Source organism: Oryctolagus cuniculus, chromosome 4, assembly GCF_051225735.1.
Source record: "Oryctolagus cuniculus isolate XC-2025 breed Fujian yellow rabbit chromosome 4, ASM5122573v1, whole genome shotgun sequence".
In the NCBI taxonomy this organism is placed as follows: domain Eukaryota; kingdom Metazoa; phylum Chordata; class Mammalia; order Lagomorpha; family Leporidae; genus Oryctolagus; species Oryctolagus cuniculus.
Window position 1 is genome coordinate 79,158,254 of NC_142870.1, and position 12,346 is coordinate 79,170,599.

Below are 12,346 nucleotides of genomic sequence, written 5' to 3' on the forward strand. Positions count from 1 at the left end.
CATCTCCCCAGAAGCAGAAGCAGAGTGTGTGCGTACAGGACAGTGTCTGCTTCCTGTGTCTGGGGGCTCACATGCTCCCTGTGTCCGCTGGGCACCCTAGGTTGAAACCCCCTGCACCAGCCGTTTCTGGAACGCAGACAGGTGGGTGCCTCCCAGCATCTCACATGGCCGGCGGGCAGGTGGCCCTGCAGCTTGATGAGTGTGGGTTGGGGGTGGCCCTGCCCGTGCTGCCCAGGCTTTTGTCGGCATGGTGAGCACCTGACTCGGGGCTGAGAAAGGGCGGCTCCTCTCCTGCCGGGAGGTGGTTCCAGCCCACTTGGACAGGCAGGAAGCACCACCTGAATGAAATCCCGCTAGGGCTTGGCTGCCTGCATGTCTCCCATCCTAGTTCTTTCCGCGTTGGAGGCTCCAGAAATAATCGGCCTCACGGAGGGCCTCTCGTGTGTGGCCAGCGGCAGGGGTGGATGCACAGCCTCACAGAAATGACGTTGCCCTTTCTCGCCTCTCACCTCCTGCCTGGCACTCACGCATGCGCACACAGCGCTCTTACGGGCACACGCCTTCAGCGCCCGCTCACTGGACCGCGGTCCGAGTGGAGAGAAGCAGGGGAATCTTGCTTCCTGAAGCTGAGGGACGTAGAAAGCTCCGTGCGGCTGCAGAGGTCAGCGCGGAGCGTGCCCGGTGGACACTTCCAGTTCCTGGGAGTTCTCGGTTCTCACAGACGGGGCGCCATGTTCTAGTGACTGAAGGGAAGGGAAAAGGCGCTTCCATGCGGCGGGTTGTGTGTGTGGAGGGGGCCGCTGCCCCTCTCCTTGCCCACGCAGGCGTGGAGGCTGGGTTGGTCATCCACACTGCAGGGGCCAGCTGAGCCCTGGCTGTTCACTCGGCAGTCCGGAGGCGGAGGGCCGGAAGCACCCAGCACAGGGCGTCGGGCCTGAGCCCCCAACCCCCACGCACTCCAGAGCCACCTGCAGTCACGCGGTACCGTGTGCGTGCCAAGTCCAGGTGCCGGTCTGCTTCCGGGCAACCTGGAAACCTTGTGATGAGAAAGGATTCCTGGAGGAGGTGACGTTGAGTGGAGCACTGGTGTCTCTCGCTCCAACAAGCCCATCGCTGCCTCAAGGGCCCTCTGTCTGCCGGGGAAGACCCCCAGGAGGTGTGGGTCTGCTGACCAGAGTGCGTGAGGAGGGGTCATGTGATTGGGAGAGCCTCGTGGCAGCAGTGGGCGTGCCTTGGGGGCGTGAGGCAGTGATGCCAGCCACCTTGGAGGCCATGCACCCCCAGCCTGCCCCGGGTGTGGTCTTGGCACTTGGGGGAGCTGAGTCTGCAGGCTGGGAGATGGGGCAGGTCCTCCCTCCTTTCCTGGCTAACATGCATTTTCTCGTCTCTCTTTTTCCTTCAGTCCATAGTGGCCTTTCTGAAGGATCCAAAAGGCCCCCCGCTGTGGGAAGAAGATCCTGGAGCCAAGGACGTTGTCCACATCGACAGTGAGAAGGTAATGGACTCCCCGCTTGTCTGATGGCACTGGATGCCCCCCTGCTCCCAGGGGAGCCCTGGGAACTGAGTCTAATATTTGACTTCTGTCCCCTGCTGTGGGTGACATAGCCAACAGCAGCTCCCACGCCGACGCTGAGAGTGGTCCCCTGCCTTCACCAGCTTACTTAATGTATCTGTGCTTAGCCTTGCTTCTCAAGAATGGAAATTTAAATGTCCCGGGCCTCCGTATTCTGAAACCCAGAGGTTGCTGGGATTGGCTGGGCATTTGTTTGTTTGTAAATGGGCTTTCATCTTTTTAATTTTTTGTCTATTTTTTTAAAGATTTATTTTATTTATTTGAAAGCTAATTGACAGAGAAAGAGTGTGTGTGTGTGAGAAAGAGAGAGTGTGTGTGTAAGAGAGAGATCTTCCATCTTCTGGTTCACCGCCCAAATGGCTGCACCTGCAGGGAGCAGCCAGGACTTTAACAGGAACTCATATGGGTGGCTGGTGTAGCAACCAGAGGCTTAACCCATGGTGACACCATGGTGGCCCTTCTTCTTCTGTAAAGATAAGACCACACACTTTTTTAAAAAAAAAAAGATTTATTTATTTATTTATTTATTTGAAAGGCAGAGTTACAGAGAGGCAGAGAGAGAGAGAGAGAGAGAGAGGTCTTCCATCCACTGGTTCACTCCCCAAGATGGTCACAACTACTGGAGCTGGTCCCATCTGAAGCCAGGAGCCAGGAGCTTCTTCCAGGTCTCCCTCATGGGAGCAGGGGTCCAAGCACTTGGGCCACCTTCTACAGCTTTCCCAGGCCATAAGAGAGAGCTGGATCGGAAGAGGAGCAGCCAGGACTCAACTGGTGCTGATGTAGGATGCCAGCACTGCAGGCCATGGCTTTACCCGTTAAGCCACAGCACAGGCTCCCCTTTTTTTAAAGAATGATTTGTGGGGGCTGGTGCTGTGGCATAGTAGGCTAAGCCTCTACCTGTAGCACCAGCATCCCATATGGGCACCAGTTCATGTCCCAGCTGCTCCACTTCTAATCCAGCTCCCTGCTATGGCCTGGGAAAGCAGTGGAGGTTGGCTCAAGTCCTTGGGCCCCTGTACCTGTGTGGGGGACTCCTGGCTCCTGGCTTCTGATTGGCCCAGTTCTGGCCATTCCTGCCATTTGGGGAGAGAATCAGTAGATGCAAGACCTCTCTCTGTCTGTAACTCTGCCTCTCAAATAAATAATTTTTAAAAAGTAATAATAATCTTAAAAAAGAAAAAGAATGATTTGCAAGATTTGAGTTGGTTTCCAGAGACTTTGTTCTGGTGTCTGTAGTTCTGCATCGCTGTGTAACTGAATGAAACATTTATGCTCCCAAGCGTCAACCTCCGGATTGGGCGGGAGGTGAAGCGTGGGTCTGGCCCGTAGCCTTCGTTAGTTCTTGGAGTATTTGGCAGAAGTTGTGCCTGCCGCAGCTGACCACAGCGTGCGTCTGTCCACGTGTGCCTGTGTTTCTGCCACGCTGCGTAGCTCGGTTGCACCTTCACGTGGGGATGGACAGGGCCTTCAGATCGTCCCTGAGGCCAGCAGTGCTGTCTTGTAGATGGAGGCGAATGCTGGCTTGATCAAATAAAACATCATTCTTGCCCTTTTCCTTTACACTGACTGACTCAGCTCTTTCATGTTTGTTAGCCCAAAGGGAAGCGATGCCTTTCTCACCTTGGGGAGAAGGGCTCTTGTCATCGCTGTGGGGCACCCTCATGGATCAGGTCTGGGTCTCCGTCTTTTTGGTGGTAGAGAGTGGCAGCCTGAGAACTTGGAAAGCAAGCAAGGAGGAGGCTAGGGCAGAGGGGTAGGCATCAGGAGATGGGGGCACATATGTGTCTATCGCTGTGCAGAAACAGTGCCTAAACGGTGGTTGTCCCTGTGATAAAGTCTTAGCAGTGCCTCCGTCATGTCCTGAACTCCCCAGGCGTGTTCCTCTGCAGCTCTGGGGCCGTGCACCCGCACCTCACCCTCTTGTCCTCATATCCTGTGCCCTTTTCTCTCAGGTGGAAATACAAGGTACACTCACTTTTCTGCCAAGAGACTCCCCACATAAAATCACTAAGAGTTCCACATTCAGGTTTGAACAGCTGAGTCAGCTTGCATTTTGCAAATTTTGTTTATTTTCATTTAACGTAAAAGGCAGAGAGACAGAGAAGGAAGAAACAGAGATTTTCCTTCTGCTGGCTTAGTCCCCTAAACGGCCGCAATGGCCAGGTCTGGCCCAGCCTGAAGCCAGGAGCCTGGACCTCCATCAGAGTCTCCCACATGGGTGGCAGGGGTCCAGCTACTTGGGCCATCTTCCGCGGCCTTTCCAGGCATATTGGCAGGGAGCTGGATCGGAAACATTGTAGCGCCTGCCCTTCAACTTGCATTTAGAAATGCATACTTGGCAATATTCATTATTACTCAGGATTTGACACCAAATTGCTATAGGCTCAAGGAAACCTGTTCTTCTCACATCTTTTACTGGACTTTATCTCCAGGGGTGCTAGAAAATCATTTTTCAGGTGTCTGCATCCCACGACCCCTGTTAGGGACACATGTCTTATGAGAAAGTCGTCAGAATTGAAAAGAAGTTGCTTGTGTCAATCCCTAACAACAAAAAAAACAATGGATGATAACACAGCTCAACCAAGAGGAGGGTCTCATGCACACACATGCATCTGATACCAGGGACTGGCAGTGGAGGCTGTCAGAAGCACAGCCTTGCCCACAGGCCACTGCAGCCTCCCACGGAGCATCCTTCTGCCCTATGAGTGCCTGTGCTGCCCTGGACTGACGTCAACCTTGCCGTTGGTCCTCATGACCAGGGGTTATTGGCTGAGCTACTTTATTCCAACTCTTCATTTTGCCTTTAAATTTTCCCATTGCCCCCTTTGAATAGGCGCGTGGAGTCCATGATGGGTGTGTTCTCCACTGCAGTCTCCCTGATCCGTGGTTACTGATTCTGTTTGCAAATGAGTGCCAGGACTCTCTAGTTATGTACACAAGGGTAAACTTTTCCAGAACTTGTTCTACAATGTTTAGATACCCACAAAAATGTGTAACCATTTTTAATCTGAGAACTGTTACGCAATATGCATCCGTTGTTGAAAATATAGAAAATACAGTTTAAGCATAGAAGAAAAGACAAGTCATTCCATTCCTTTCCATTGAGAGACACCCACTGCTGGTATTTTTATTGGCTTCCAGGCTTTTAACGTGATGGGTACATAAATATTTTTGCTCACAGAAAAGTTGCTAAATTCATGTGCTGCTTTGTAACTTGCTCCTCCCCCGACTTAACCTAACACGCACATCTCACAGTGCGTTAAATGTTCCTCCTAACACGCACATCTCGCAGCACGTTAAATGTTCCTCTGCCTCGTCAGTGCTGCCGGAGCCTTCCATCGTAGGGGACACGCCATCATTTATTTACCCAATGCCTCGTTGTTGCCAGAAAATCGTGTTTCGAAATGTCTTATTTTCCTTATTACTCAAAAGAGAAACACCCCTCATTTTCTTCCTTGAAAACTGGTGAGAGAAGCTTGTTTTAATCAAAATAGCTTCTGTCTCAGGCTTTGCTGCTGTCCTGGGAAGAGGCCCCTTCCCATTCCTCAGTGGCTCTGGTTGGAAGCAAACCCTCTTCCCACCTTACATACAGGTCTTGGCCATTCATGGCGTGTGGCCATTCATCATTTTACTTTTTCTTTTTAAGATTTGGTTTATTTATTTGAAAGGTAGAGTTACAGAGACAGACAGAAATCTTCCATCTGCTGATCCACTCCCCCAATGGCTGTAATGACCAGGACTGGATCAGGCCAAAGCCAGGAGCCTGGAATTCCATCTGGGCTTCCTGGGTGGGTGGCAGGTACCTAAGCACTTGAGCTTCCTTCTGCTGATTACCCAGCAATTAACATTGCAGGGAGCTAACAGCTGGGACTCTAACCGGCACTCATATGGGGTGCTGATGTCACAGGCGATGGCTTAACCAACTGTACCACAATGCCTGCCTCGTTTATTATATTTATTTAACAGATTCTGTGTGCCCTGACCAGGTGCCAGACATTGTTCTGAGGATATCACAGATACCAGTGACCCTTCTTGCTTGTCACTTCCTGGTGGGCAGGCCGGGCCTCATCCTGCCCTGTGGACACAGCCAGGGACTTGGGGGTAGTGGGGCTGGAGCCCAGGAGCAGACCGGCAGGTGCCAGTTAACCCCTGTGACTGCAGTGAGCAGAACCCCACCTGGCAAAGTCAGTCCAGCATGACCCCAGCAAGCCTCCTGTTCATCACATGGATGAGGGGCAGCCTCAGCCACAGCCTCGTGGGACAGAGAAAGCTCCATGCTGTCCCTTAGTGCTCCTGGGGAGCTAAAGTAAGGCCGGAGCCTGGCCCCAGCACTCGTTCTCGGCAAGCCTCAGTTTCCCCATGTGTAACGTGCCAGGGCAGTCTGGGATAGGTGATCTGGGGTTCTTCCAGCTCCCAGTGTGCTGTGACCCTGCTGCGTGCTCCTGCCGCTGAGGGTCCTGGTAGGGGAGGTGGAATGGGAGGTGGCAGCCTGTAACCGCGGGGTGGCTGACTGCTCTGTGCTCTCTCTTTGTGCCCAGGACTTCAGACGGCTCCTGAAGAAGGAAGACAGGCCGCTGCTGCTGATGTTCTATGCCCCCTGTGAGTGCCCTCTTCCCCCTGGGCCCGAGTTAGGAGCTCCGTCTGTGGGTAGGGCGGGGGATATGAGAGGGGAGCTGGGCACCAGCCCTGCATCTCTTCTCCTCACCCCCTGCTGTCCACATCGGCTCTCTCACTACCAGAATCCGCTCTCCTCTGCCTTCCTCACCCCGACCTCCTCCTGCAAGCACACAGGTTTTTGCTTAGCTCCGCCTTCCCCTCCCCGTTTGCCTCCTTTGGCTGCGGGGACCTAGGCCCCTCTCCTGCCTGACAGAACCACACCTTGGTCGCGGCTGTGTTCTCTGCAGTGCCTCACTCTCACTGTCCAGAGCCTGGCCTGCTTCCAGGGGTCGCCGCTGGGCCAACCCTGACTCCTACCTCCCTCTGCGGCTGCCCCTCAGGAGGGCTGGAGGGATCAGCGCTGGGAGGAAGGACAGCACGGCTGAGATGATGACAACCAGAAGACTGGTGCCCCCAGCGAGCCGGTGGGCCTGGTCCAGGTCTTCACATCTCTGGTTCTCAGTTTCCACGTCTGTAAGGCAAGGAGTTGCATCGGAGCAGTGGCTTTCAGACTTGCCGAGTGCATTTCACAGAAGTGAAGCTCTTTTATGTTGCAGTCTAGTACTGTGTACGTGTATAAGTTACAGGGAATCGCTGGAAACAGGCATTTCACAAAACCGTACTTCTTACCACCTGCTCTTTACCAGATGTAGTGCACATCTGGTTTCCTTTTTTTTTTTTTTTTTTTTTTAAGATTTATTTATTTATTTGAAAGGCAGAGTTACTGAGAGGCAGAGGCAGAGAGAGAGGTCTTCCATCTACTGGTTCATTCCCCAAATGGCCACAAGGGCTGGAGCTGGGCCGAGCCGAAGCCAGGAGCCAGGAGCTTCTTCTGGGTCTTTCACATGGGTTCAGGGGCCCAATTGCTTGGGCCATCTTCTACTGCTTAGGCCATAGCAGAGAGCTGGATCAGAAATGGAGCAACTGGGACTTGAACCAGCGACCATATGGGATGCTGGCACTGCAGGTGGCGGCCTTACCCGCTACGCCACAGTGCCAGCTCCTAGTTTCTGTCTTCTTGAAAAATTGTTGTTTATTCCCACTACTTCCTTATCACCCTCTAAGAAAGTGTCCGGAGACTGCGGCCCATGGTCTGACTGCCTTCTTTTGTAAACGAGGCTTCACGGGCATGCAGCTATGCCTAGGCCTTTGCCCCTGGGCTGTGGCTGCTTTTGGGCTGTCACAGAGAGCTGAGCAGTAGTGACAGAGACGGCAGGACATGTGGGGATCTGGCACTTCTGCCTGACCTTGGCCTGTACCTTCTTCCTGGTGACAGCAGCCTCCCCCAACCACCACCACTGACCCCCAAGGGCCTGCCTGCAGGTGGGAGGATGCCCACTCCCTGTAGACCCGGCTCTGCACGGTAACCCTGGTCCATTCTCTTTGTTCATGTTGCCTGGTTGGCTTCACCCCTTTTCTTCTTGGAGGGAGCTGAGTAACCGCCTAGCCGTGAACTGCTTCAGGGGTTCCCTTGCCTGGAGCTTAGTCTCAGGACTCAGTGCATTGGTGAAGTGCATCTGTTAGATGGGTGCATGTCCCAGGCAGCGCCTGTCCCGAGGAACCATGCACTCTCAGGGTGATGACATTGATCGTGGTTCACTAGCAGCCTGCCCTGAGTGTTGATGCCACTGCCCCACCCTTATCCGGGCTGTGTGGCTGTGGCCCAGCCCCTTCATCATAGCAGAGGCGTGTGCATAGTCATTATCTTGAGGCAATAGAAAGCCGGGAAGGGGAATTTAGGAGCCTTGTAGGTATCAGAGAGCTTAGCAGGAGAGGGAGAATACTTGGGGTTCAGTTAAACCTGCCATGTAGGATCCGACTGGATGGCCTCCTGGGTCCCACACCAGGGCTCTCCGCAGTGTTTAATGAAACAGACTCGTGCTTTTATTTTCCTAGTCCAGTGGAGCCCTCATGGCACCATAGTTCCACTTTCCCAGGATACACAGCGACTCCCACCTGGGAAGTCTGAGGGGACTCTCGTCCCTTGGTCACGTGTGGGTGACTGGGAGCCTTTATCTGTGACGGGCCCTGCTGCTGACTCAGTTACTGTTCACTGCACTAATGAGAAAATGAAAAGGCTGCCTGCTCTGACTTGAGGTTTGCCAGTGAGAATTAGTCTTCCCTCCCCTTGCCGCCCGGTTGGACCGACTGGAAGCTAAGCTCAGATGGCAATCACAGGAGCGACTCTTTTTGGTGAAGGTAAATCGGCTGGGCCTGTAACTTCCCATTACTTCTCCATTACCTCCTGACCCTGTGGCTTCTCCACCCAGGGCCACTACTAGCCTCCACTCACAGGGCCAGATTCCTTGGGGAGGCCTGGCTGGTTTGGGGAATGGGGAGGGTGGTGTTGCCATGGGGTGCAGACATGCAGAAGGGAAGAGAGACCTCACCTGCAGAGACAGGTCAGCAGTTAAGCTCCTGATGGGTGTTTGTGTCAGTGGGTGTCACGCCCAGGCCACTGAGCAAAAAGTGGATGAGAGGCCGCAGGTGGTTCCTTGGTAGGAATGTTTATCCCTGCAGGGGCCAAGAGGCCGACCTGAGGTCTTGTGTTGAATTAAGGCATCTAGGTGGGCACTGAGAATCCCCTGCCAAGGGCCTGGCTCCTCCTCCCTCCCCGGGTGGGCTCTGTCCTTCGGCCACGGGGCGGGTGCTTCTCTATATCACACACACACACACACACACACACACACGGAAGCTGGGGCTCAGGCAGCCTGAGCTCTCGTCCAAAGTCCCACGGCCAGTGAGGGCTGCGGGGTGATGCACACTCCTGCTCTTCCCTAGCATGAGGCGTCCACCTGGTACCTTCCTGCTGGAGTGCTGTCTCCTCCCACGAGGGGAACCATGTCACCTCCTTCCTTCATGCTCTGTGATGTCTGCTGTGGCAGCAAGGCCCAAAGAGAGGCGCTACTGGTCTGCCCAGGGCAGGTGCCATGGGCTGGCCTCGCAGTGGCCCCTTCCCTCCTACCTCTCCCTGAGTCAAGGCCTGGACTGGCAGTGGGGACTTATGCCCAGGGTAACGCGCTGGGGAGGGGTATTAGTCTCTTTGCTGGGCAGCTGCACTGCACCTACTCGGTGCTGGTGAAGGTGAGGAATTTTGCCTTCCTTCCAGTTCCCTGGCATCCGTGGCTGCCCCACAGGGCGATAGGACTTCCCTCTGATGTGTGTGACTCTGCTTGTGGCCGAGCAGGGTGTCAGCTGAACACAGGGTCCCATCCCTGCTGCCCAGTTGGGGTGAGAACCAGCTTGACACGTGTTGCTAGGCAGCTTTGGTCATCTGAGCACACACAGGTTCTTGTGTCAAGTGAGGTTGGTGTGGATACATGGCCCGCTGTGGTTAAGGGAAGCAGTGGGTGTAGGTCAAGGTCACTCTGAAGTAGCAGTGGATGTTTGGGACTTGGAATCCCCCACAGCTGGGTGGTGTCCCCTCCCCAGGAGAGGAGTGTGGCCCTGGTGGATCCCAGAACCTCGGCGGGGGCTGAGCCACACCCTCACAGAGTCCTCCCATGTCAGAACTAGCAGAGGGCCTACAGTTGTCTCACCCAGCCCCCTTCATTTGCCAGGGACTGGAGGTAGCTTGTCCGGGGCTGTCAACAGGTTGGGGACCATGAGAGCCCTGTTCCAGGCTCCTTCCACGGGCAGCTTGGCTGCCTCCAGTCATTGCTTAATTATCCTTGTTAATGGAAGGCTTGCAAGCCCCAGAAGTCACAGTACTTGCAGCCACACATCGTCTTCCTTGGTGGCGTCTTGCTCCAGCTCATTTGCAGCTCCTTTCGGCTGTGCCTCTGGAGGTTGCTCTGCCAACACCTGTTCTGCTTCCCTGAGTTATTCTGCACCTTGCTCTTCTCCTGACTGCTGGGCTGTGCCCTGTTGGGTGGGCTCTTCAGGGGCTGGGGACTCTGCCTCCCCCTCCTTGTGTGTCCTCAGGGTCTGGGACAATCCCGAGCACCTCCACTGGGTGGAAGACAACCCGAGGGGGAGGAAGGGCAGAGCGCAGGGGCCAGCCATGGCTGTAACCACGTTTGGATTTTTCTCCTGCCCGTGCCCAGGGTGCAGCATGTGCAAGAGGATGATGCCACATTTCCAGCAGGCCGCGACCCAGCTCCGAGGCCACGCCGTAAGTGAGGCGCCGGGTGTCGGCAGGCTGGGTGGGGAGGGAGGGTTTCGGAGCGCCGGGGAAGGCTGATCCTGGGGCGCCAGCCGTGTCTGAAATGAAGCTGGCTTACGTGGCGCAGACAGCTGCTCTCAGGGAGGGTGGAGAGCTCGCGCCGAGCTGCCGGGGAGCTGCCCAAGGTGGAACCCTGAAACAGGACACCAGCAAGATGCCGATGTGGTGGCGGTGCTGGGAGGCCAAGGGCCACGGGCAGCACCTCAGGGGCCCAGAATTGTTGGCCCTGGGCTCCAAAGTGGCTGAGGCAGTTGCTGGGGAGCCCAGTGGCAAAGAAAAGGGGACAGGGACCCTGGGTTGGGAAGAATTAAAGCAGATGGGGGCAGTGGGGGGACAGGTATGTCCTAGCGGTGCCCACTCTCAGGGCACAGGAGGCAGAAGAGGAGCCACAAAGGCCTTCAGAGTGGTGTGCAGACCTGGCCGAGGAGCCCAGGGTCGGTCACTGGATGCTCGCTGGCATGGCTGGGACTCCGGCCCCTGGCTGGGCTGTTGTCTGCTGTGCCCTGTGTGTGTTTGGAAGCCCCTCCTCTGTACTGATGCTCCTGACCCCTGTGAGTGTGTGGTTCTGTAGCCCTGGGTCCACTCACGTCGCTGGGCAGCAGATCCCCACGGCACGCCATCCTGCCAGACTAGAACTCCGTGTGACTATGCATGGAGTCCCGTTCCCCACCTTGAGCCGCCCTGGAAGGCAGCTCTCTGCTTTCTGTTTCCATCCATTGACCATTTTGGATCCATCATGTGCGTGGGACCATCCAGCATTTGTCCTTCTGCAACCAGCTTGTTTTGTTTAGCAGAACACTCAGGGCTCCTCCCTGTTGCAGGTGGTAGGATTTCCTTCTTCGGGGCTAAGTAATATTCCATTGTATTGTCTTTCCTTTCCCATTCATCTGTGGATAGACGTTTGGGTTGTCCCAGGCTCTTGTGCATGGCACTGCTGTGAACATACGTGTGCAAGTATCTCTTTGAGAACCTGCTTTGGATTTGCTTCTGCCCTGAGTAGCAGAGGGGTTGTGTTTTGGTGGCAGCAGGAAAACAGCTGCTGGGACCCCTAGGGACCCTGGGGAAACCTTGCACCTTTTCTAAGGGTATCATTAGGAGGAGGCTTTTCCAGGGGCCTGGCCAGCGCCCCCTGAAGGGAGATCTGAGGTCTTGAAACTGCACTGTGATCTTTATGAATCAGATACAGCAGTGATTAACCCAACGTCGACTTTAAAGCTTGACATGGCAGCACCTGGGCACCGGGTCTGCCCTGCTAGCTGGGTGGCAGAGAGACGGCACTTACTGGGGTGACGCCGAGGTCCTGCTCGGTTCTCACTGATGACTTTTTAGTGGCTTGTCTTGGAGATGCCTGGCCTCGGGGCACCCACACATCACTCCGGGGGAGTTTCGCTTCACATTTTGGTACCCCAGTAGATCCTGAATTTTAAGATTATTTAGCCTGTAGAAAAGACTTAATGACCCACAGCGTCCTGCCTGCCCTGCACTCCCCGACGCGAGCAGCTGTGAGAAGGAAACAGCTTCAGCCCCAGGAGATCATGACCGTCCCAGCCAGCCCCATCCACCAGAAGAGGACGTGATGCCTGTCACATGCTTGTCTTCGACCATCCTTGACCTCCCCCAGAGCTTGTCCCTGCCACGTGCGGCCAGGTCTATCTCACTCTGTTTTTGTTCACCATCTCATCCTAATTGTGATGTGTGAGTTCCCTGGGTGCAGGAGCTGTATTCAGTTCCTGTCTGTTTCTTCTTTTTTAAAAATATTTTATTTACTTATTAGCGAGGTAGAATTATAGATAGAGGGAGAGGCAGAGAGAAAAGCCTTCCATCTGCTGGTTCACTCCCCAAATGGCCGCTATGGCTGGAGCTGAGCCAATCCAGAGCCAGGAGCATCATCCAGGTCTCCCACGTGGTTGCAGGGGCCCAAGCAATTGGGGCATCTTCCACTGTTTTCCCAG

At 54.9% G+C, this 12,346-nt stretch overlaps 1 protein-coding gene across 6 annotated transcripts in view; it reads left to right on the forward strand.

Moving 5' to 3' along the window:
* PDIA5 (protein disulfide isomerase family A member 5) overlaps positions 1-12,346 on the forward strand; it is an 89,560-nt gene that overhangs the window by 39,364 nt on the left and 37,850 nt on the right. For all 6 annotated transcript variants that reach the window (XR_016232441.1, XR_016232442.1, XR_016232443.1 and 3 more), the window contains exons 6-8: positions 1,403-1,495; positions 6,112-6,172; positions 10,276-10,343. Coding sequence is in view for 3 of the 6 variants with exons in the window: in XM_008266835.5 (XP_008265057.2) it covers positions 1,403-1,495; positions 6,112-6,172; positions 10,276-10,343 (222 nt within the window). In the remaining 3 variants the exon portion in view is untranslated. The remainder of the gene's footprint in view (positions 1-1,402; positions 1,496-6,111; positions 6,173-10,275; positions 10,344-12,346) is intronic.